The sequence below is a fragment of the Macrobrachium nipponense genome, chromosome 11, assembly GCF_015104395.2.
Source record: "Macrobrachium nipponense isolate FS-2020 chromosome 11, ASM1510439v2, whole genome shotgun sequence".
Taxonomy (NCBI): domain Eukaryota; kingdom Metazoa; phylum Arthropoda; class Malacostraca; order Decapoda; family Palaemonidae; genus Macrobrachium; species Macrobrachium nipponense.
Genome location: NC_061087.1, coordinates 93,584,093 through 93,609,680, shown reverse-complemented (window position 1 = coordinate 93,609,680; position 25,588 = coordinate 93,584,093). Strand labels below are relative to the sequence as shown.

The 25,588-nt window shown below is 43.8% G+C and overlaps 1 protein-coding gene across 4 annotated transcripts in view; it reads right to left on the bottom strand.

Moving 5' to 3' along the window:
- LOC135207355 (uncharacterized) overlaps positions 1-25,588 on the bottom strand; it is a 316,324-nt gene that overhangs the window by 74,184 nt on the left and 216,552 nt on the right. For all 4 annotated transcript variants that reach the window (XM_064239086.1, XM_064239094.1, XM_064239106.1 and 1 more), the window contains one exon: positions 7,997-11,976. In XM_064239086.1, the coding sequence (XP_064095156.1) occupies positions 7,997-11,976 (3,980 nt within the window). The remainder of the gene's footprint in view (positions 1-7,996; positions 11,977-25,588) is intronic.

Genomic DNA, 25,588 nt, shown 5'->3' with positions numbered 1-25,588 from the left:
AGATTAAACTCCCCGCCGCTATAGTGGAAAATTTTAAGGCTTGAATATTTCTTAGATAGTGGCGTTTAAAGACCCGAGGAGATTTCCAACCCGTATACTTCTTAAGATCATCAAAATTCATATTTTGAAAATAATTAATTGAGGTAGCTATAGCCCGAATATCATGAGCATGTGGAAAAGATTCTGGATTAGCTTGCTTTATGAAGTAGAGTATTTGCTGTCTAATACCTTGAATTGAGATAGTACCCCCTTTCTCTCTGGCAAATAAATGACCAGAGGAACATGAGGAGGATCTGCTAAAAGGCTTTCAGAGTTACCACAGGACATAGGGATGTATCCTGAGGTAGCGGAATAATTTTCCAAGGAGACCATCTATTTTGAGGATCTTCATTTTTAGCTAGGAAACTCCTATCCGGCGAGAGCAGTACTTCTCCTGATGGGAGGAAATCTAAGTTCTCAGGATTACGTGAGAGAGCTGCTAATTCTGATATTCTGGCACCTGAGGCCATGGCTGTAAGAAACAAAGTTTTTCTCAGTAGAGAAATGTAAGAGCAAGATTCGTTGTTGATATCCGAGGCTAGTTTTTAAAACATCGTTTAAAAACCACGTGACCTTTTGAGGACGAATTGTAGGTCTAAGTCGAGCACAAGCTTTGGGAATGGATGAAAAATAAGAATCTGCTAAATTAATATTAAATCCAACTTGAAAAATCTTTTTCAGAGCCGACTTAATCGTAGTAATAGTACTAGCGGCTAGGCCTTTATCAAATAAGGTTTTAAAAAATGAAATGGCCAAATTTGGGGTCATTTGAAGAATATCTAAAATTCTTATAAACTCCGCTAATTTCTTAACAGCCGAATCATATTGCCTAAGCGTTGAATCCCTTTTGTCAGATTCTATGAATAAGACATTCTCCGGATCGATATTTGCATCTTTATGAGCAGCAAATTTCATGAAGTCCACAAAGTTAGGGTTTGAACTACTCTTGAGAAAGCTGACACAGTCTGAGTTTAAACTATTTGTGTCAACTTTGGATGTGGGATCCGTCTGGGATGGAGCTTCAGCTCTAGTAGGGAAGCGGAAACCAATTGCTTTTTGGGCCAGTTGGGTGTACTAGGGCCACTGTTCCTTGAAGAAACGTAGTTTGTGTAACACCTTCATCAGAAGATTCACTGGAGGGAACAGATAAATCTTCTGCCAGTGGTTCCAATCTAAGGTTAATGCGTCCATGGCATAGGCCTGAGGGTCCAGGTTGGGGGCTACGTAGCAAGGAAGTTTGTGGTTGGTGCATGTCGCAAACAAGTCTACCTGGAGATCTGGAACTAGTCTGGTTATCCACCGAAATGAATTCATGTCTAGGGACCACTCCGATTCTAAAGGCTTGGTTCTGGATAAAGCGTCCGCTATAACATTTTTTACTCCTGCCAGATGTGTTGCTGACAGGAACCAGTTTCTTTTTGCTGCCAAGGAAAATATTGTTACTAGAACATGATTCAGATTGGGTGATTTGGAACCTCCCTCTGTTTATGCAGTGGACTACCACTGAATTGTCTGAGACTATCCTCACATGGCTTGTCTTGTGGTGATGCAATTGTTTCAAGGTTAGAAAACACTGCCATTGCTTCCAACACATTTATGTGAAACTGTTTCATATTGAGTGACCAGATTCCCTGAAACATTTGGTGTTGGGAGTAACCCCCCCAACCACTGAGTGACGCGTCTGTATGAATCGTCACTTGAGGAGGGGGGATTTGTAAAGGAACTGATTTGGTCAGTTTCTTGTACTGTGTCCATGGGAGTAGTCTCTTTATTAAAACGGAGGGAATTGTAGATACTTTGTCTCTTAAATGTATCTTTGCTCTCTTTTTCCAAACTCGATTGATGTTCTTTGAGTTTGGCTTTCAGTAGGGACGTCTGTTACTGAGGCAAATTGGAGTAAGCCGAGAATTCTTTCTAAAGCTCGTCTTGTTATCATTTGTTCTTGATCAATTGTTTCGTTGCTAATGCTATCTCTTTGGCTTTCTTGGGTGGAAGAGATAGCTTGTGCTCTTTCAAGTCCCAATGAATCCCCAGCCAATCGAACTGACTTGCTGGTTGTAGCCGGGATTTTTCGAAGTTCAACTGAAATCCTAGACTTTGCAAGAACTGAATTACTTTGTTTGTTGCTTTGTGGCAATCTTCTACTGTTTTCGCCCAAATGAGCCAATCGTCTAGGTAGGCTACTAGCAGTATTCCTTGGTTCCTGAGTTGTTGTAATATTGTCTCTCCTAGTTTCGTAAATATCCTGGGAGCAATGTTGAGGCCGAACGGCATCACCTTGAATGCATAGGATTTTCTGCCTAAGCGGAAGCCTAGGTAGGGAGAGAAATTTCTTGCCATCGGAACATGATAATAAGCGTCTGTAAGATCTATAGAGGTGGTGACGGCCCCACGGGGAAGTAAGGTCCGTACCTGTGAGACAGTCAGCATACGGAACTTGTCGCAGAGAATGTAAGAATTCAGTTTGGACAAGTCCAGGACTACTCTTCTTTTGTTCGAATTCTTCTTTGGAACAGTGAACAGACGTCCCTGGAATTTCACGGCTTTTTTACTCTCTTTATAGCTTTTTCTGTAGGAGATCTTTGGTGTATTCTTTCAGATCTGGTGTAGGTGTCTGAAAGAAATTCACCGGAGGAGGTGGGGGGACCCTTCTTCCCACTTCCAACCCAGACCCTTGGAAACAATACTGTGTGCCCAAGGGCTGAAGGTCCATTGATCTCTGAACCGGTACAGTCTCCCTCCTACCCGGTCCTTCTCATTGATTATGGGTCGGCTTATATCCTCTACCACCCCTTGCGCCTCTGGTTCTAGGTCCGCCTCGTTGGCGGAACTGTCCTCTAGCTCTATTACCACCGGATTGTCGAGGGTATCCTCGAAAGGCTCCGGTGGCTTCGTAGGCCGGGTTAAATGCCGGAGAAGACATCCATGCTGCAGTGGCCGGTGACTGTCCGCCCTGAGGTGCGGGTACAATCATGAATTGTTGTGGTTGCGTGGTTTTTGATGTCGAAGGTTTCGACACTTGGGTTGGAGGATTTGTTTGTTGGCGCTGCTGACTTCGGAACCCCTTGTAAGTAGTAAAATACTTTTGTTTCTTCTTTGGGTTCTGGTGCTTTGCTGTAGGGTCGAACTTCCGTTTGGAAGAGAGACCCCAACGAACTCGAAGGTTTTGGTTCGTCCTGGCCGCCTCCTGTAAGCACTTTGCCTCTACTTCTTCTTGAGGAAATAGATTCTTTCCCCAGAAGGAAGACTTGATCAGTCTATTAGGCTCGTGCCTAATAGTCGCCTCAGCTAACACATGTTTCCTGCAGCTTTTCCTGGCTGCAATGAATTCATGAAGGTCCAGCTGATAAGTTTGTAAGAGGCTCTTAGCTAAGACCTTGAAAAGCTGCTCTTCTTTATATATGGAGGCCACCAACTCCAGTGATGTCACTGCGTTGATGGACCTAGCCAACCTTGATCTTGCCTCAAACTCTGTCTTCAGTAAGTTATCCGGTAGTTTCGGGAGTCTTTCTGAAAACAAAGAAGACGCACAGTCTGCGTCTAGTTTTCCGACTGTGAAAGTCGACGGAACGTCCTGCCAGAATTCTCTAGTGGCTGGCATGAGGAGGGAGGTAGCATCCGTCTCTTTGAGAGTCGGCATTGGCAGATCATCATTCTCAGCCTGAATTGTAAGTTCTGTGATCTTATCAATGAACGGATGAAGCCGATGTTTCCTGTGGAGATGTAAAGATCGTATACGATCCTTTGTGAGGGGTTAATTTTGTGTTTGTACAACCCAATCAGTCATAATGCGAGCCCAGACAGCTTGGGCTTGTTTCCTTCGGGAAAATCACTGTTTCCTTAGGAAACTTTATATCCAATTCTGACTAGTGCATTCTCCGTCAGTCTGACAAAATCCATTGAAAGGAAACTGAAGTCCTTCTGGGTAGAACTCGAAATCTGACAATGGTCGAGTACCCAGACCCTCAAGGGTTAGTGTTCCATCCAAGTATGGAGCGTGGAGTGCAAACCGCCAAGGGTTGTTCTTATCGAACGGCGGTAATTTCGATGCATCCGGAACTGTCGATGGAGCAGCTTGAGTTCCGGATTGGAGTATACCTGCGATCAGATCTCTGATCGGTTTTAGCTGCTCCGCCACTATGTCAGTCACCGACTGCGTGGCTGGAGTGGGAGCCGGAGTAGGAGGAATTCTCTCATCCAGCCTCTCATCCACTACCTCTCTAAACCTTGATAAAAGTTTGTCTACGAGAGGTCAGATTGCAAGTCAAGCTCCGACGTCTTGTGTTTAGCGGACTTACCCCTCTGTCCTTTAGAAGGAGGAGGTGCCTTGGCAGCTGGCGAAGAATCATACGACGTCGATGGCCTAGGGGCCGGAGACGACGCTGATTTCGCCAACGGAGTTGACTTAGACGCCTTTGATGAAGGCTTTGATGCCTTCAAAGGCTTCACCTTGGGTCGGACTGACCTAGAACCTTCCCAAGGTGAAGGAACAGATTTATCGAAGCCTAGAAAAGAAGAGGAAGAAGAAGAGGGGGTAGGAGAAATGAAGGATCCTGCCGGAACCTCTACGCCACTTACCTGCTCATCCATCGGTTCTAGATGGATGTCTAGAGCAGCCACATCTCCCGTCAGTTGCTGGTCGTCCTGGTTTGGAGCCATAGCCGCTCGAATGGCTTCTATAATCGGAGCCGCTACTTCACTCTTTACTCCAGCCGACGGAGAACCGGGGAACAGACGGGTAGCTAGAGTGTTATCCAACACATAAGGGCAACCTTGTGGAGCGTTACGGCCGAATCCAGACACCCACTGTCGGAGACTTGCCTTGGCCGTCTTCAAACTCTCCTCATCCGCCTGTAAGAGGGGATAGGAATAATGGGTCGCATTGACTAACACTTAAACTATAACTATGTCTATATTAATCAAACAATCAAGAATTGTATACCCATTTGTTACTTGATCTTACCTCATCGTTTAACAAGATTGAGGTCAACTCAAAACACCATGCGCACGACTCCGGGAACCAGATCATTGTACGGGGTCTTGGCCCTCTTCAGCAATGAACGAGATCGAGCAATGAGCGTGGGACCGACAGCAGTCATGTCCCACAGGATCGCTGAAATTCCCAGGACATCCTTGGAAGGCGCAACGGACTTTCTGTAATATAATATTTTAAATAAGTACTCACTCTCCTTAATGAACTAACTTAGAAATATAGCATGCCAGTATTCTTAACTTAGCATGCATATACAGTCTCGTTGTAGCTAATATTATTAAACGGAGAGCGTAACGTATGTTAAACCGAAATATTCACACTTTTATTCCGTATATCCCGGATGTCCGGTGATCTCCGGAGAAATTGACTATCGTATCAACAAGGTAAATCCATATTTCTTTTTAGAGAATAATATTTAGTCATGCTAATCTCCGGTGAAGTATATCACCGGAGCCATATTACCGGAGCTGAGGATGTGTACCATATCTAGAAAACGGAAAGCCTAACCGGGGAAGGTGTTCCCAATCGGACTAGTCAATGCCGGAGATGATGTGCCAAAACATCTCATACCACATGATAAAATCAACTAACATTTCTAATGGTAACCTTTAATAAGACGGAGTCTCCGTCGGTGGATCTCCGGTGAACGGAGTTCCGTAAGGTAATTCTTATTGAATTATCTACCACTCCACCTTTTCCATATCTTCCCCAAGCCAGTGGCGGGGGAAGAAAAGGAATGGGGGGGTTATGATAGAACATGCTGGGCGGAATACCGAAAGAAACGCAAATGGCGGCCGATAGTGGTTGATCTTAACCACGATGTTAATGGACCATTCGCGATAACTTATAGCGTATAGTACCACCAAAAGCAGAATTACCTATTAAAGTCAAATCTTCGGTAAAGTCGGGGAACACTATAGCAAGTGGTTCCCAAGACTACGTTTATCATTGTCATTAACACTTGGTGGTACTCTACGACACAATGTTATCGGTCTGGACCAAGAACAGAGGCCCTAGGCTAACTAGTTTTCAAGAATGGTACTACCTCATGTATGGAAAACCCTTGGAATGATAAAACATAAAATATAATAGGTTATCTAGATTAAACTAAAGCCTAATAACCTTAATACGTAGCCAAGCTTAAAGTACAATCAGGTCACGAAAGAGGGGGATTAATCCAGCCTCTTTTGCACACGGAAGGGGGACATCTTTCCCCAATTCTCTGTAACCTATGTACTTAGAACTGTTAAGATAGTCCTTAACTTAGACTAACCAAAGGGGGAAATAATCCAACCTTGTTAGTAATATTGTTCGCGGGCTACTACAAGGTAACTGAAAAGAGGGGGATGTCTCCAGCCTCTTTCAGTACTAGACAATAGTTAATACACTTCGTATATGAACGACCAGTTCCTTATAGATAAAACCATAAAACTACATACACTGAAGTATTCATAAATAAGGACATGAGTAAGCGAGGAAGAGAGGTCTAGCGTAAAACACCACAAAAGGCCAACCGTAAACCGCGGGCCCGATGGTCTGACGCGGTATTTCACCTTATAGACTAAAACCGTAAAGAATTTTCTCAACGTTTTAAAAACTGTTTGGACATGTAAGATGTTAATAATATGCACTACTTCTGACTGTCCAAAGGAGCCCTCTTCCTCGCTTAAACAAGACTACTTTATAATAATAACGGGACTCGTGAGGTCCAATATTATAAACTGTGCCAATACGTACAAATTCCTGAAGTTAAAATGAATATATAATCTGCACAGTAAACACTCTGTGAGACGAACTATCGAGTGTGGCATTAAAAAGGAAAGCTAAAAGCTATCTTTAAACTACACGTAGGGGCATACCGAAACCAACCTGCTTTGTTTACGATCGGTTGTGAGCGCATGGCCGGTACCATGCTATAAAACCCCAAAATTACGTGTAAATACTGATTCATAAGCTGTTTTTTACAAGCAAACAGAATTTATGGTACTTAACATTGGTCCAGGTGAAGGTAGAGCTTCAGCCATGATGAAATAAATCCAGAAATCGTAGGAAAATACAGACACGATTCGCACAATTACAACGCTCACGAGTCCAAAAGAAGGATGTAAGATGGCGCTCGCATCGGGCGGGGACTGGGTGAGTCGGAGCGGTGTGGTGGAGACCGTTGTGTCGGCACATCCCGTGTTCATATGTTGACGAAGGAGTAATCTAATTGGAAGATGACCTGTGTTTAGTGGCTTTCACACGCCCTTTCTTTATACACGACGCCCTTGAGGTGCTCTGCGCGAGGGTAGTAACCTCTGCATACCAATGGTTTAACTTTCTCTGGTATATTTGGAAATTATTTATATCAGAAAAGTATTAAGAAGGACCTTTTCACCGGCGAACACAGGTCGACCCAGAAAATCAATTATTTATCATACACAAAAACCATACATCTCTGTAGGAGAGAGAGAGAGAGAGAGAGAGAGAGAGAGAGAGAGAGAGAGAGAGAGAGAGAGAGAGAGAGAGAGAGAGAGAGAGAGAGAATTATTATTTTTACTATGTGATATCATTTAATTTTATTAAACTTACTAATACAGTATTAATCAGTATCAATATTTGAAAATTAGTAAATCATTTTTGTACCATAAAAACGCATTTAGTCATGAAAATAACATCAAAATACACCAATTAGTGATGATTTTTGCCGGAAAATCCCACGAATAGGCGAATGCCCCACAAATAATGGGTAGATATGGTCCAAAGAAATCTGCGAATCAGTGAGTCTACGAATTCGGAGAATGCAAATATGGGGGAACACTGTATATGTATGTATTTTAAAAATCTGATTTAAAATATTTACATACCCTTGTTTAAGAGCGAAAAAGTTTTAACACATATAGTGTGTGCTTATCTTAACTTATTGTTAAGCAATACACTATTCTCTAAGATGAATATTAATAATGTTAAAATTATACTTACATCACATACATGTGAAGTTGGTGAAATGCCATTAGCTTGAACAAAATCTTGAAAACCATTATTGCTCAACTTATCCATGAGCTGCAAAACTTCTCCAAGAGGAGTGTCTGAAGACTGGCTAACAGGTGTGTTTGGTGGTGCATCATTCATATTGGTTGTGTCTGGAGAGATACAATTAGCAACCTGGGAAATAGTTGGAGACATAGTAGAAATGCCTTTCTCAATTACGCTCTGATTAGCATTTTGACAAAAGGAATGTTTAACCAGTGATTTTTTTCCAGCAGAAGCTGCACAGTTTTCACTGGACGATTCAACAAACTGATTTCCATGCAAATGTTCTTCCGTACCTACTACTACACTGGATGTAGTACCACCCTGGCCCGTGGCATTACATGACAAGTTCTTAGTAGGAGACTTGAGGTCAGTACCAGCAATTTCTCTGTCAACTATCAGCATGATTTTTTCACTAAATAACATTTCATGTCCAGAAACATATTTTACAGAAGTGGCTACTTCTTTCCCTTTATCTTCTGGTAACCTGCCATTACTTTCTGAAGAATAGATACCTTTACCTATGCCTTGGTTATCATCATGACAAGGTTCAGTAACAACTTCTTCATCCTCTGCGAGTACTCGACAAACTACTGAATTTACTTCACCTGAGGTTTCAATTGTCTTTTGATTGCTTGAAAATCTTTCTTTCATTCCAAATGAACATTCACTTACTTTAGAAATATCATTTGATGTTTGCAGGTTCTCAAATGGAAGATATACATTATTTTCAAAGGAAGAAACACTTTCAGGTAGTCTTAAATCTCCACCAGTTTCTTCTGCACAATGAGCCAACTCAATATTGTTTCCTTGACAAAGGGAATTATTTTCAACATCTGCAACATAGCTAAATCTTCCAGTGCTAGGTAGATGTCCATCCTCATTTTGAATTAAAGTACTCTGTAGAGGACCATCACAGTCAAAGTGATTGTTTGTTTGGTTAGATTCTAATATCCCACTCATCTCTGAGATAATGACAACTTCCTCTCCAAACGTCTCTGAAACAGGTACTACATCTTTTGAACATGTACCCTCCTCTGAGGCATGAATGACTGCCTCTGTTACACCAAACACTAACTTATTTTTAGATCTAACAGAAGACTTTTTATTTAGAGTTTTGTGACCAGAGTTATCTAAGGCTATGAATGATAGATCTAAAGAAGAATTATCTGAAAAAGAAGTAAAACACTTTGATATTTCATTACCTATTCTATCACCTTTTGCTGAAATTGGGATGACCTTTTTATTCTCTGTTATTTTTTGGGATAGATGGAAGTTTAAGTAGTTCGAGTTGCCAGAATCAACTGAGCTTTCACTATGTCGTAATGTTTCTGGGGAGACGGGATTTTCACACTCCCAATCTCTTGATTTTGTAGGAGAGATAATTGAATTTTTTTGCAACTCTACATCACTATCCAATGGTGACTTTTCATAGTAGGAAATGCCTTCTTTGCATGATCGCCTTTTAGACTTTCTAATGGGTTCCTGTTTGGACTTCACTACAGAAGTGTCACTGTCCTTTTGGGCTCTCTTCCTTTTCCTTTCCTTAAATGGCTCCCAGTCTTCATTGCTGCTAAACCTTGTCGTCTCTGATTTACTTAATGTTTTCCCTTTGTTTGGATAAGTTTTGGATACATTAGATAACTTTGATTTTTTTTTAATCAGCCAACTATGCTCTGTTTCAACACTAGAACTACTGTAGTCAGAATATACACTATGCTCTTTAGCTGATATATCCTTTATTTCAGGATATTCCAAAAATCCCCCAGATAGTTCTGATATGTTTGATTTATCTTTCTTCAATTTCTTGCTCGATTTAGACTTTTCAAATAGATCTCTTGACTCTAAACATGCTTCATTCTCCTTCAAGGATTTTTTTTTACAACTGAGTTTTTGAGTGTCATCAACAGTATCCTTATGTTTGAAAATTATCTTCCTTTGAGATTGTTTGCCAGATCTCTTGCTACCATTTACGTGAATTTCATTAAGCTCTACTCTTTCTGCTTGCAATCTGGAAGCTGATGATTTTCTTGCCTCCTGGGCCAGTCTATGTCTCTCATCTGTTGTGTACATATCTGAATGAATAATCTCTTCCCTTGGGGGACTGTCTTGTTCCATTGGAGGACTGTCTTGCAAGATTTCAAAAGATGAAGTGTCAAAGAGCTTTTTCTTTTTTGGGGTATTTCTAACCTTGTCCTTATTTTCAAAAGTTCTGGATGGTGTATTTCCACTTGAATGTTCTGACAAGGGATGTGAAATTTTTTGCTTCTTTGCACGAGGAGTTGAAACTTGAGTGTCTAAAACCTGTGGTAGCTCTTTCTCTCGTATTTCTTTCTTTTCTTTTCTTGTAGAGGAATAATTTACAGGAGACTTTATTGGATATTCTGCTAAAATCTTCAATGTAGAGAGTAAGGTAGGTCTTGGACTCTTTAGATTTTCATGAGATAAAGCCGACGAATCTTCTACATGTTTTGCACTAGTCTTAGAAAAGGAATGATTCAGTATTTCTAAGGAATCAGATGCATTTGTTTCAACATTGACTGCAAAATTAAGAATCTCTATTGTATTGGATATACTTATATTACATTTCTTTTTTGACCATTTCATGGAACTTCCATGGGAACATGTCTGAGGTAAGCTTACTACACTTTCTTTTCTGATGGTTTTAAAACTATCAAACTTTGGATGGAATGGCAATATCTCTATTAAATTCTGAGAACCATTTTCTTTCAATACACTTTCGCTTATTGATCGGGTTAAAAATGGCTTGGCAGCACTAAACTGTTCAATATTTGATGTTGCCGGTGCTGAAGTTGCAGATGTACAACTTTTAAATAATAGATGCTTCATTTCATTATCTATAGGAACTGAGTTGCAATGTTTTATTTCTGGAACAATACCTGTCTTTTCCAGTTGTGACTCAGAAATAGATAGAGGACTGTATGCGGTGTTGGCAGAATTCACACATTCTTCTGCCCTTACAGGAGGAAGAGTGGATCCGCTATCAAATAATTCTTCAACTGGGCTTGGAGAAGGAGGAATAGTAGTTTTATTACAAAGCAATCTTTCATCTGGGTTTGGAGAGGGGACTAAAATTCTATTATCAAGTGGTTTTTCATTTGGAACTGAATCTTTACCTTCCTGAACTTTTCTGAGAACTGAAATTTCCTGGTTCTTTTTCAAATTTTTTTCAATAATGATTTCAGATACCTTGATGCCATATGTAGAACTCTGTGGAGGTGGTTCACTTGATTCTAGATCTGGGCTAATGTTCACTGGTTCTTTCAATGACTTACTTATAGAACATATATTTAGTGGTGACTTAGCAAGAGAACATTTTGTATTTTTCCTAGTTTGTTTCTTATCAAATTCTATTTTGCTGGTGGAAAGCTGTTTTCTATTTCCTTCACTATTTGACTGATACACATTAACCATATCTGCATTATGAGAGGAGACATCCTCATAATTCTGAAACATTTTCTTGCAAGATTTCTCCTCTACTTTCAACTCTGATTCATCTTCAACAACATCCACCTCAAAATCTTTTATCTCTGATTCATCTTCAACAACATCCACTTCCAAATCAACTTGTGTCACTGACTCTATCTTCCTCATTATAGGGAAAATATTTACTGATGTCTTGCAGCCAAAACTTGATAATTTCTTTTGCGCTTGACAATCTAGAGAACAAGGAATAACATCTTCATCTTCAGTAGATTTTTCAGTAACATTACCACGAATTTCCTCATAATCTTGCGAATCAGGAATCATCACCTTCAAATCTTGTTTTACCACAGATTCTATGGCTCTTTTCTTTGAATGAGATGACAAATAATTCTTTTGCCTATGCAAAAGAGGAGAAACACTCTGGGTTTTTAGTCCTTTTCCTCTAGAATTATTTGGCCTTTCTTCAACAAGTTCAGAAGAATCTGGAAAAGAAGGATATAGACAGTTACATAAATATAAAAAATATGGTTTTCAGGATAAATTTTGTTTTTTTAATATGGTTTCAGGATAAATATTGCAATTATTGTTATGAACGAGCATTCTAAAGGAACAACCTAAAAAGGATTAAGAAGCCTCCAGAAAACCAAATGTCCCCATCTGAAATTAAACAAGATCAAAACTGGAGAAACAGGTACTGATATAAAAAAAAAAAATAAAAGAATTATAGGCAAAAAACAAAATATAAAGGGATACCAGTAACAAGGAATAAAAATTACTTCATAAATAAAGAATTAAACAAGACAATATTAGACACTTAAAGCAACACTGTGGAAAGCTATGGTATGGTGTACTGTATTATGGAAGCCACATGGGCAATGCATAACAATGAATTTCCTAAACTACTTTATAAGACTGGAAAATTCACTGCAAAAAACCAATGTGAAATGACAAATTTTCTAAGACAATATGATATTGTTAAGATACAATAAAGTTTGTTCATACTTACCTGGCAGATATATATATTTAAAGTACCCACCCTCCTCCCCTCAGGAGACAGTGGAGATAGAAATCTGATAGAAAATGGGAATGGTTCCTGATACCCGCCTCCTAGCGGTGGGAATGGGTACTAACCACCCTACTCCCACTACGTGTGTCGTAAGTTTTTAGAAATTCTGTCGGACATCAGAGAATACAGCTATATATATATCTGCCAGGTAAGTATGAACAAACTTTATTGTATCTTAACAATATCATTTTGTTCATGAAACTTACCTGTCAGATATATATATAGCTGAATCCCACCTTTGGCGGTGGGAGAGACAGAAAAGGATTTTAGGAAACATACATGTAGATGATTGACATCTTGGTTCCTTACCTGTTAGCATAGCTGACTTCGTGATTACTGTCACCCAAGCCTGCATCTGCTTCACTAGAGTTACCAACAAGGTAGAGACCTGTGTAGTTGGTGCGCTCTAGATGATCTGTCAACGGGGACATGACCACAATGTGACTAGACCATGACCATACTTCTGAGGGCAACGAGGCAAAACCACCACCTAAGTTAGCCTAACAAAATACTCCCCCATAAAAAGGCTAATAGAAGGGAAGTCCGCATTCGGCGGCCGACCCTACAACCATAAACAAAACAAAGACTAAAAACTCACCTACCCTTTTCTATGGGAAAGGATGAGTGCTACCTCCTGCCCCCAAAATAGTGTCTGCGGGGACGTATGGCCCAAGAGAGTAACAGTTTTCGTACGTCGTTCTCACCTCCCGTAGGTAGTGCGAGGCGAACACCGAGTTACCTCTCCAAAAAGTGGCACTCAAAATGTCTTTGAGGGCCATATTTTTCTGGAAGGCTATCGAGGTCGAAATAGCCCTCACTTCGTGAGCGTTAACTCTCAACATTCCAAAGTCACTATCCTTGCAAGATGAGTGAGCCTCCTTTATGGTGTTCCTTAAAAAGAATGCCAGTGCATTCTTGGACATGGGCATATCTGGTCTCTTGACCGAACACCATAAGTTCTCCACAGAACCTCTAAAATTCCTTGTTCTCCGAAGGTATTCTCTTAGAGCCCTGACAGGACACAGGACTCTTTCTGGCTCTTGACCAATGATCTCTGCCATACCCTTGATCTCGAACGCCTTAGGTTGGAGGGGTTCTCATTCTTAGCCAGAAACGTCATTCCCAAAGAGCAGACTGCATTATGCCCTTTGAAGCCGACGTGCTTACTAATAGCTTGTATCTCGCTAACTCTCTTCGCCGTCGCCAGAGCAGTTAGGAATACAGTCTTCTTCGTCAAGTCTCGCAAAGACGCAGTGTGAAGAGGTTCAAAGCGACTTGACATTAAAAACTTCAGGACCACGTCTAAGTTCCAAGAAGGCAACTTAGGTAGAGGCACCTTGGTGGTCTCAAAAGATCTCAATAGATCATGGAGATCTTTGTTATTAAGCTAGGTCTAGACCTCTATGGCGAAAAACCACAGATAAAACACTTCTGTAGCCCTTAATGGTCGACACTGCAAGCTTCAAATCTCGTCTGAGATAAAGTAGGAAGTCGGCGATCTGGCTCACAGAGGTCGTGGTAGAGGAAACTCCTTTCTTCTTACACCAGCTCCTAAAAGCTGCCCACTTCGATTGGTACACCGCGATTGATGATGGTCTCCTCGCGGTGGCGATAGCTTTAGCCACAGGTTTCGAAAAACCTCTCGCTCTGGCCAGCTTCTGGATAGTCTGAACGCAGTCAGACTCAGTGCAGAGAGGTTTTTGTGGTACCTCTCGAAGTGGGGCTGTTTCAGTAGATCTCTCCTTAAAGGAAGAAATCTACCAGGAAGGACATCACCTCTGTGAACCAGTCCGCTGCGGGCCAAAAGGGGGCGATTAACGTCAACCTCGTCCCTTCCGAAGCTGTGAACTTTCTCATCACTTCTCCCAGAATCTTGAAGGGGGGAAATGCGTAGAGATCTAGACCCGTCCAATCCCATAATAGGGCGTCTACTGCTACTGCTCCCAGATCGAGAACCGGGGAGCAGTAAAGAGGAAGTCTCGACGTTCTTGATGTCGCGAAAATGTCCACCAAAGGACATCCCCAAAGACCCCACAGCTCCTGGCATACGTCCTGATGGAGGGTCCACTCTGTCGGCAGCAATTGTCCTTGTCGACTGAGGAGATCCGCACGGACGTTCTCTACTCCGGCAATGAACCTTGTTAAGATCGTGACTTCTCTCGCCTTCGCCCAAAGAAGAATCTCTTCCGCTAGAGCGAACAGGGAGCGAGAGTGCGTTCCTCCTTGCTTCTTCAAGTATGCCAGGGCTGTGGTGTTGTCCGAGTTGACTTGGACTACGTAACGGGAGACTCTGTCTTGAAAGAACCGGAGCGCTAACTGAACCGCTGACAGTTCTTTGAAGTTGATATGCCAGGCTACCTGTTCTCCTCTCCAGGTGCCTGACACTTCCTCCCCCCCCTAGTGTTGCTCCCCACCCCGCGGATGACGCGTCTGAGAACAACACTAGGTCGGGGTTCCGAAGCTTGAGGGACATGCCCTCTGACAGCTTCAACGGATCGAGCCACCATCTTAGATGGCTCTTTACCTCTTCTGAGACGGTCAAAATCATGTCGAGATTGTCCTTGTCTGTCCAGCTGTCCGACAGGAAGCACTGAAGAGGTCGGAGGTGTAGCCTCCCCAGGGAAACAAACTTCTCCAGCGAGGAAATGGTCCCCAGCAGACTCATCCATTCCCTCACCGAGCATGAATCCTTCCCTAGAAAGGCTGACACTTTTTCTATGCCTTGTTGCTGACGTTCCTGGGACGGAAAAGCCCGAAAAGCCACTGAATCCATCTGAATCCCCAGATACACGATGGACTGTTGGGGTCAGATGTGACTTTTCGAAGTTCACCAGAAGTCCCAGGGACACAGCTAAAGACAGATTCGTTTGCAGGTCCTTCAGGCATCGGGTCTGCGAAGAGGCTCGTATGAGCCAGTCGTCCAGATAGAGCGAGATCCTGATGTTGGAAAGATGGAGCCACCTCGCCACATTCTTCATTAAGATGGTGAACACAAATGGGGCCGTACTCAGTCCGAAACAAAGAGCCCTGAACTGAAACAATCTGTTGTAAACTCCTGGCGTTGCCAGGTCTAAGACCTATTCCACTGCTCGCTTCTCGAGCATCTGCTCGAACAGGTCGAAAAGTATCTTCTGCTTTTCTCGAGGATACAACGGGGACAAGTCCCTGGGAGTGGAAGTCAGCGGGGGCGACTTTACGAAAGGGATTTTGTACCCCTTCTCTATGATGTTGAGAGACCAGGTGTCCGCCTCTCTCTCTCTCCAGGCTTCTACAAACAACTGCAGCCTGGCTCCTACCGGCAACTGAAGGACGGATCTCTCACTTCTTGCCCCTAGACTTAGCCGGGGCTCTACCTCTAGGAAGACTTCTTCCTCGGGGTGAAGATCTAGCTGAAGTTCCTCCACGAAAGGGCTTCTGCTTTCTAATAGATTGGCCTCCTGAAGACGTGGAAGGGCCAGTAGGACGTCGCGACGACTGAGCCAAAAGGTCTTGTGTGGCTTTTTCTTGAAGGCTTACTGCCAGATCCTTCACCATAGCCTCGGGGAAAAGATGGCTCGAAAAAGGCGCATACAAAAGCTCTGCCCTCTGTGAGGGAGAGACAGATTTAGCTGCAAAATTGCAATAAAGCGATCTCTTCTTCAAAACGCCTGCTGAAAAATGAGAGGCTAACTCCTCTGAGCCATCCCTGACGGCCTTGTCCATGCATGAAATACACTGGACAGCTCCCCGAGGCTAATCAAATCTGGCTTACGAGACTGGTTGTCTAACACTCCCAGACACCAGTCTAAGAAGTTGAAGACTTCTAAGGACCTGAAAAGGCCCTTCAAAAGATGATCCAGTTCTGAAGTCGTCCACGAAACTTTAGCTGAAGCTAAGAGAGATCTCCTAGAGGCATCCACAACACTGGCGAAATCTCCTTGCGCCGAAGTAGGAACCTTCAGTCCCAACTCTTCACCAGTTTCGTACCACATCCCTGCCTTACCGCTAAGTCTAGACGGAGGCAGGGCGAAAGTGGTCCTTCCTTGTGCTTTCCTACATTCCGTCCAGGTGTTAACCTTACGGAAAACCCTCTTGGTAGATAGCGAAGTCTTCATTTTAATAAAACCAGGCGTCTTGCTTGCTTTCGACGAAGAAAACTGCGAAGGAGGAGAAGGCGGAGCAGAAGGAAGGAAGGTATCCCCGAACGAATCACGGAGAAGCCGAGCCAAGACTTGGTAGTCCGAATAAGCAGACGTCGAAGGCTGTTCTCCGTCAACATCTTCAGAAGAACAGCTTAATTCCCCTTCTTCCTTACCAGAGTGAAACCCTGAAGGAAGAGTCAATAGTCCTTTCACTCCGAGTCTCATATCCGAATGATGTCGAGAAGAAGTGGGGAGCGGACCCGAAACAGAATCCTTCACAGTCACAGGGTCAGAAACCAAAGCTTGAGGTGAACGTGATGTTGCACGAAGTCGTGAAGCGTCAGCCAGAGACTCGGGAAAAGCGTCCGAGTGAGGGCGAACTTCCACGTTCGCGTCCAAAGCGATCTTACGAACTCCTCTAGAAGCGTCTAGCGGAGCGTCCAAACAAGCGTCGAGCGAAGCGTCCTTCCGAACGTCCCGAGAAGCGTCCCTACGAACGTCCGCGAAGATTCAGGTCCTGCATCCTGACGAGCGTCACGTTGAGTGTCGACACGAGCAGGTCGACGAGGAGCAGAAAAGGAAGACGCTCTTTCCTTACTACGAGGATCAACACGTACTGAAGTCCGTCCAACAGGGAGACGGGGAAGAACGAGGAGAAGGCGGAGGAGACTGTCTGGTCCTTTTGATTGGCAGTCTGTCATCCTTCCTGCGACGAGGAACCGTCTCCTTCTGCTTAAGCAAAGCATCCAGTTGACGTTGCATAGCGAGGATAATCTCAATCTGAGAAGTCTCCTTATGAGGAGAAGAGCTGTGCCTGTGAGAAGGCAAGGGGCGAGGGGACGCCTTCTTCCTTCTCACAGGAAAAGCCCTGGCTCTAGAGCGACTGGGGCGCTAGAAGGCGTCATCGTCAGATGACGTCCTAGTCTTCTTCTGGGGCGGAAAAGCAACGCTTTCCGGAGAAGACCGCCAATCAGACACAGCATGACGTGAAGCGTCTTGATCTTGGAAGGTCCTCTTCAGAGGCCGCTAATCGGACAAGATTCCCACCCCTTGTGCGGGGAGGACGCATCGGAGGACGAAAAACAATCCTTAAGGAGGCGTGCTCGAGCACGCTCCTTAGCAGCCTGGGAAGCGTCTACAGGAACTGCTGAAGGGACGTCAGATCGGTGGGGGATCCCCGTAACCCTCCTTCGGCCTTCGACATGCCCTCTCCCTGAGTCCTGGGAGTCCGGCAGAGGTCCCAGCCTAGAGGCGCTATAGGGCCGATCTGACGCCCCCTCCACTTCACTAGGGGCACTATCACTGCACTTAGCACTTTGCCTGTTTTCAAGGGCAAGAACTTTGGATTCAAGCGTCTTCAACGAATCCAAAATAAGCGAAAGGGCATTACCCTCCGCAGACACCACTTGAGGGCCCGAAGGCAACACTACGGGGTTAGGAGTTACAAACTCTACAGGAGGGTTAGAAGGGGATACATTAATACCCTGTCTGCTACCCGATTTACTCCTGGAGGAAGACCTCCTGATCCTGTCACGCTCTAATTTATTAACGTAGGATTCATACGTCTTCCATTGCAAATCAGTTAAACTTTCGCATTCAGTGCAGCGAAAATCATACATACACACTTGTCCCCTACAACCTTTACATACTGTGTGAGGATCAACCAAAGCCTTTGGTAGCCTCACCTTACATTCATCCTTCATACACACCTTGGCGCTAGCCGAACTAGACCCAGACATCTTATTTAAGGAAAAAACCAAGCCAAAATCAAAACAATCCACAGTCAACGTATGCCTAGCTATCGATCCAATATCAAAAAACCAAAAAGTCAAGAGGATACTCAAGCAATAACAGTTTTTCCAAAATCCTGAGGCGGAGGTGCTGTAAACAGTTGTTTACAACACCGGTGACAGAAGAAATCTGATAGAAAATGGGAATGGTTCCTGATACCCGCCTCCCAGCGGCGGGAATGGGTACTAACCACCCTACTCCCACTACGTGTGTCGTAAGTTTTTAGAAATTCTGTCGGACTTCAGAGAATACAGCTATATATATATCTGACAGGTAAGTTTCATGAACAAATTGTATTTTTCATAGCTACAAAGCTGAGGTCTTAAGAATAGGATCATTTCTAGCGCCTAGCTGGATCCCGTTACAAAGCAGATGAAAGCAAGGAATTTTGTGATATTGGCAACACATGCGTAGCTCGGGTGAGGAGTGGTCAAGGACTGCTGCTACGCCAGTCTTTCCCAACTCAGGATGACTTAACAAACAGAGGGGCAGCTTGAGGCAGGCAGTATAATGTTAAGACCTCAGGTTTGTAGCTATGAAAAATACATATTGTCTTAGAAAATTTGACATTTGTTCATATGCGAACAAACCTTCGGTCTTAACAATAGGATAGACTCATACTTGGAGGGAGGTACAAGACATCCTAGACCAGCTGGGGGCCTACCCACCAGTCCAGCTCCCAAAAGAAATTATTTCTGGAGAGGGACTGAAGCCCGGTGAGAAGCTAGATAAATTGATATCTAAAACACTAAGAGCCTGAGTGACGTACAATGATATTTGGGAGAACCATTGTATAGGGAACCAAAGAGAAACTGACTGTCCAATAACAAACCATGACACCAGGGTTTGTATTACTCCTACCTCACCTTGCCAAAGAGTTGAGCATATGCTACCTAATTGTATATTGCACGACCACACTATCAGTATGACTACCTTACTCACCTGTATCAGACCAGTCCAGCAAATGACGTGTCTATTCCTTAAACTGCCTGAAGGAAGAAGGAAAGGAACAGGAGAAAGAAAGAGACCAGCCAACTCACTCATTCTCTCATCCACACAATCATCTTAGGTAAGATACAAAGGTGCCCTGTTAACCCCTAAACGCTTAGCCGGTATTTCCGAAAGTGTCTCCCGTATGCTGGAAGGTTTCTCAAGTGAGCGCCGAAGCGGAATTTTTTTTTTCAAAAAATCACGGCACACATAATTTTCAAGATCAAGAGTTCATTTTTGGCTCCTTTTTTTGTCATTGCCTGAACTTTAGTATGTAACCATCAGAAATGAAAAAAATATCATTATCATATATAAATATTGGAATATATGACAGCACGAAAAAAAATTTCATATATAATTGTATGCAAATCGCGCTGTGAGCAAAACGGTTAAAGCTAATGAGTTAATTATTTTTTCGTTGTATTGAACACTAAATTGCAATGATTTTGGTATTTAACAAATTGTAAAACATTCAAAGCAACACAGAGAAAATATTATCACAATATGATGCATGAATTCATAATGCGCAGACATACTTACAATTGCAGTTTTCGACCATTTCGGTAGAGTTAAATTTGACCGAAGGTCGAATTTTTTCTATTTATCGTTATTTATATGAAAATATTTCAAAACTGATAAAAGCTACAACCATGGGTTGTTTTTGGTTATATTCTACATAAAATTGTGCACATTTTCATATATAAAACTTTAAGTAATGGCTAATTTAAAATGGTGCAAACATTACAACAATCGGACGAAAAAATTTCTGATATTTTCAGAAGAGTTACCGCGTGGATGTAAGGAAAAAGTTTTTTCATAAATTAACGATAAATCTAAATACTGTGCTAAAGACTTCCAATTTGTCGCAAAATGAGGTTAAACGATTGAATATTACTGAATATAAGAGTTTTAGCTTACAATTGTGTTTTCCGACCATTTCGGTAGAGTCAAAGTTGACCGAAGGTTGAAATTTTGGCACTTATTATTATTTATATGAAAATATTTCAAAACTTATAAAAGCTACAACCATGGGTTGTTTTTTGTTGTATTCTACATGAAATTGTGCACATTTTCATATATAATACTTTATGTAACAGCTAATATAAAATGGTGCAAAAAATTATGTCAAAGTGACGAAATAATTTCTGAGATGTATCGCTGATACTTTTTAGTGCAAGAAGAAAGAAATTCGTGCTTGCGCGACTGGGTAACGATTGTAAACAAAACAACAGCTTGATCCGTGAGCTCCCAGCATCCCCCCAAGGCGCGTGATTCAAAAGTTTTCGACTAGTAGGCCTATAACTATTTTTCTTCGAATTAAAAAAAAAAAATTTTTTCGTCGACGTACCATATGTCTGTTCGGCCCCCGACAGACAATTTTCGTCGACATTTAATACGTCCAATCGACGTTAAAGGGTTAAGGGCAACTATGAGTTACACAACCAATTGGGTAACCACCACAGGACTCAGGGAAAACGTGTCCGCAGATCTGTGAGCAACATCCTTAAGATAGAAGGAGGTGAACGTGGACTGATGTAATCAAGTACCAGTGCTCAGCACTCTATATATTTTTATGGATTTTGATCGCCTCGTCCTCACAGTAGCATTCATTTTATTTAGTTCTAAAAGAGCAGCCATTTTCTCTCCTAATCAGCTGACTTTGGGAGGGAAACACGAGGCAGGCCGTTAGATTGGAATTTCCGTAGTAACAGAAAGGGGGAATAAAGACTCCTATAAGCCTGAGGGATGTATCCCAAAAGGAAGTGTGTAGCTAGCTAGGTACTTCTTAGGCCTACTCATAAGATCTTTTATCCTGTGAACCTCTCGCTGGCAATATGCTCTGTTCCCAGGATGACTGGCAGAAAGAGGAGATAAGCTGACCCCAACACCCAAACTTCGCACCTGAATTCGTTCTCGGTCCACTTCAGTCCGTGACCTAGAACAGATGTCTCAGCCAGCCTTCCCATAAGGCCTACAAAAGGGGCTACCTGGTGCCCCAGACCTCAGACAAAGTCAACGCCATTTTCTACAAAGGTCCACTTACATAAGGCATCCAGGTACATCTTGAGATACAGTCATATTGCCAGTTCTTTCCCTCCGAATCAAGTAATTATTGCACATTTTCCAATTCGAACTCCTAATTCTCAAATGAACATAACTTTGTTTCTTTTCCTTGCCTCATGGCCGCATGCCACCTTTTGTGATCGTCCCAGACAAACGATGTCTTCATTGAATATTTCATTTAAACACTATAGTTCCTCCCCTCCCCCAGTGTGATAGATAAAAGAGAGAAACTGTAAATTTGTGCAAGAAGTCTTTATTTTATTTTGTGTCTAATCTGGAAACTCTTCCAGATCTTTGCTGAGTCACGTGTCCATATCTCATCGCTCGCAAGTGCTTCCTTAACCCAAGATAACTATGAGTAATTTTGGAAACCAGTATTGAAGTAAATCTGATTTTGGCCAGCTTTCCCCTATTGTGAGAGATAGGATTGATCCACGTGCGGACAAGCTGCTTTTACTTTAACCCAGGCCATTCACGGCCTCTTGTAAATAAATAATGTAGATTAATCAGCTGAGTTTCCAGGGCGACCTATCTAGGGTAAAAATAACCAAATCAATCCTCTTAAGGTAAGTTGGAAGAACTTTAGCCTCCATTTATTCCCTCTAATAGTTTCCCTTTACGTATTTGGGTTCTCAAGGCCACCCATACGTACGAATATACAGCCAAGTTCTTTTTGAAAGCCAGAGAGGGACCAATACCCTTATCGTCATGCACTCTAGCCTGCACAGATGTGGTGGTGGAATCATCAAGAGTCAAGTATGCCTGTCTGATGGCTTCCTGTATCCAAGAAGAGATAGTATTCTTAGACACCTCTTTCTTTGTACAGCCTGTGCTAACAAAAAGTCTGAGGCAGCCTGGTCTAAGGTGCCAAGTCCTTTTAAGATAGCAATGCAGGGCCCGGACAGGGCACAACAAAAGCTCTCGAGCATCACCACCCACAAAGTCATTCAGTGATGGAATGGAAAATGAAGTGAACCTGTCATCATGCCACGAATTCCGGGACAAATTCGAAGGACAATGACCCCCAACCCCTGGTGTGCTTCACCTCATAGCTCAAACCGTGGAGCTCTCCTACTCTCTTGGAAGATGCCAAGGCCAGAAGGAAAACTGTCTTGAACGTCAGGTTCCTGTCAGATGAGCGACGACGCAAAGGCTCATATGGACTCCTAGAGAAGCTCTTAAGAACCAATGAAAAATCCCACATTGGAGGCTTGAGCTCTCTAAGAGAACTCGACAGCTCAAACCCCTTAACTAGCAGGGAAAGTTCCCAGGAAGAGGAGATATCGATACCTTTAAGGAGTAACACCAAACTCAGGGGTGCCCAGTAGCCTCTAATGGCAGAAACGGACAAACGTTTCTCGTCTCTGAGGAAGGTTAAAAAGTCTGCTATTCGCTGAATAGAGGTTGCGAGTGGAGAAAAACCCCGTTTACGACACCAATCACGGTAGATCGCCCATTTGCCTTGGTAAACTGCAGAGGTCGACCTTCTAAGACTGCTGGACATATGCCCAGCTGTTCTCTGAGAAAAGCCTCTCACTTGGAGGAGATACTAGATGGCCTCCAACCGTGAAGAGACAGGGATTCTATTGACTGGTGGAACCTTCCGCATGGGGCTGACACAGATGTTGCCAATTGGGAATCTCCCTCGGAACCTCTGACAACAACGACAGCAGATCTGGGAACCATTCTGACTGAGGCCACAGAGGGGCTACCAAAGTCATCCTGAGACCCTGTGAATTCATTAGCCTCTTCAGAACCTTAATGATCAAACAAAACGGAGGGAAGGCATACACTTTCAGGTTGTCCCAGGGATGTTGGAATGAGTCCTCTGCCAATGCTAAAGGATCTGAAACCACTGAACAGAATATCTCCAGCTTTCTGTTGCAGCGAGTCACAAAATGGTCCAGCATGGGTCTCCCCCAAATCTGGAAAAGCTTGTCTGCCACCACTTGATGAAGGGACCACTCTGTGCCTAGGATCTGATCCCGGCGACTGAGTTTGTCAGCGACCACATTCCGTTTGCCTGGGGGATATACCTGGCTGAGAGCTCTACTGAATTGCTGCCCGCCCAATAGTGAAGCTCGACGGTCAAGGCATGAAGTTGACGTGAAACCAGGCCTCCCTGTTTGTTCACGTAGGCAGCCACCGTGGTGTTGTCCGACATGAGAACGACAGAATTACCCTCTACCTTCCCCCGAAACTCCTTCAGACCCAGGAAGGCTGCCTTAAACTCCAAGACATTGATATGTTGCTGCTTGTCCTCCAAACTACAAACGCCTGAAGCGATGAGGCCGCCTAAATGAGCCCCCCAACCTGCGAGGCAGGTGTTCGAGAACAGAAGGAAGTCCAGTGGAAGAGAACGCAGAGGGATACCCGTCAACAGATTCTGGTCGTCCAACCACCAACAAAGGTCATCTCTCACTTTCAGAGACAGAGGAACCATAAACAGGGGAGAGTTCCCCGCCAGAGACCAGAATTCTCCCAGTCTCCATTGCAGAGACCAAAGATGAAGATGCCCATGAGGGACCAGCTTCTCCAGGGAAGACAACACTCCCAGAAGAACCTGCCACTGATGAGCTGACTGATGTGATTCTGACAGGAAGTTGCGCGTCACCACCCGCAACTTCTCCAATCTCTGATCCGACGAGGAAAACTTTTGCCATTGTCATATCGATGACCATGCCCAGGTAGAGAATTCTTTGGCTGGGTACGAGGTTCAACTATTCCTGGTTGACTAATATGCCCAGTTCCAGACAGAACCGAAGTAGATGATCCCTGTCCTGCAGCAGCTTTTCCCTGGAAACTGAGGTACCTCAGCAAACGGATCCCCTGAGCATGGGCCCAACTTGACACGAGAGAGAAGACCCTTGTGAACACTTGAGGAGCTGTCGTCAGCCCATAGCACAAGACCTTGTCCCCAAGAGAGAAGCGAAGGAACTTCCTGGACGTCGGATGAACAGGAACTTGGGAGTATGCGTCCCTTAAGTCTATCGACAGCATGATGTCACTTTCCCTCATGGCTGCCAACACCAAGCGCGGAGTCTCATCTTGAACCGTGTCTTCCTGATGAAGTGATTCAAGGTGGATAAGTCGATCACAGGCCCCCATCCTCCCGAGGCCTTGGGCACCAAGAAGATGTGACTGTAGAACCCCAGGGACGGACGCACCACTTCCTCTATCGCATCCTTGTCCAGCATTTTCTGCACTTCCTCACGAAGAGCCAAGACCTTCAGAGAATCTGGAGGATATGCCTTCCTGAGCTGAGGCTTGTCCGACAGAGGAGGAGAGAAGTCGAATGGCAGTAGGTATCCCACCCGAAGGACATCTACCACCCACTTCTCTGCCCCATAACTCTTCCACTTGGCCCAATGGCCCGCCAGGCAACCCCCCACCCATGGCACAGGAGAGGGGGAGGCTTAAAGGAATGAAAGCAAAAGGGGCGTTGATCTTCTGACTTACGCTGAGTCGAACGGGAAGGCCCTACCCAACTCAAACTCCTCGATGGCCTACCAGGCGATGATCTCCTTAGACTGCTGCTGGACAGGGGGAAGGAGGAGAAGCTGGATGACTCCGAGGACGAGACTCCGACTTAGACACGGCCTGGTGCACCAGTCTGTCTTTGGTGTCAGCCCCGTGCTGGTTTATCACATTCTCGAGCTCTGTCCAAGGAAACAAAAACTGGGACTCCAACAGATCTTCGTTCCTCAATGCCAGCAAGGACTCAATGCCGAGCGATCTCTCCATCCTAGACAAACCAGCATCTCTTCTAATCAGAAGGAGGTTAGCCCATAAATTAGCACTGAGGTGAGCCAAATATGAAAACGCCTTGCACCAAAACTGCAACAGACTGGCAAGCGAGGAGGCACTCACCAACCCTCCCAGGGACCTGTCGGAAGCTATCTTGGCAATAACCACAGACCAGAAGTCCAGCCAAGAAACTGTCTGCAACATGGAGGCCTCCTTCGATTCCAATGCTGAGGCATCTTGTGGAAGCAAGGACGGAGCCACCGACCTCACCTGCTCCAAAGTCAACCCCCCGTCTTCAGGCGAATGACATCTGGG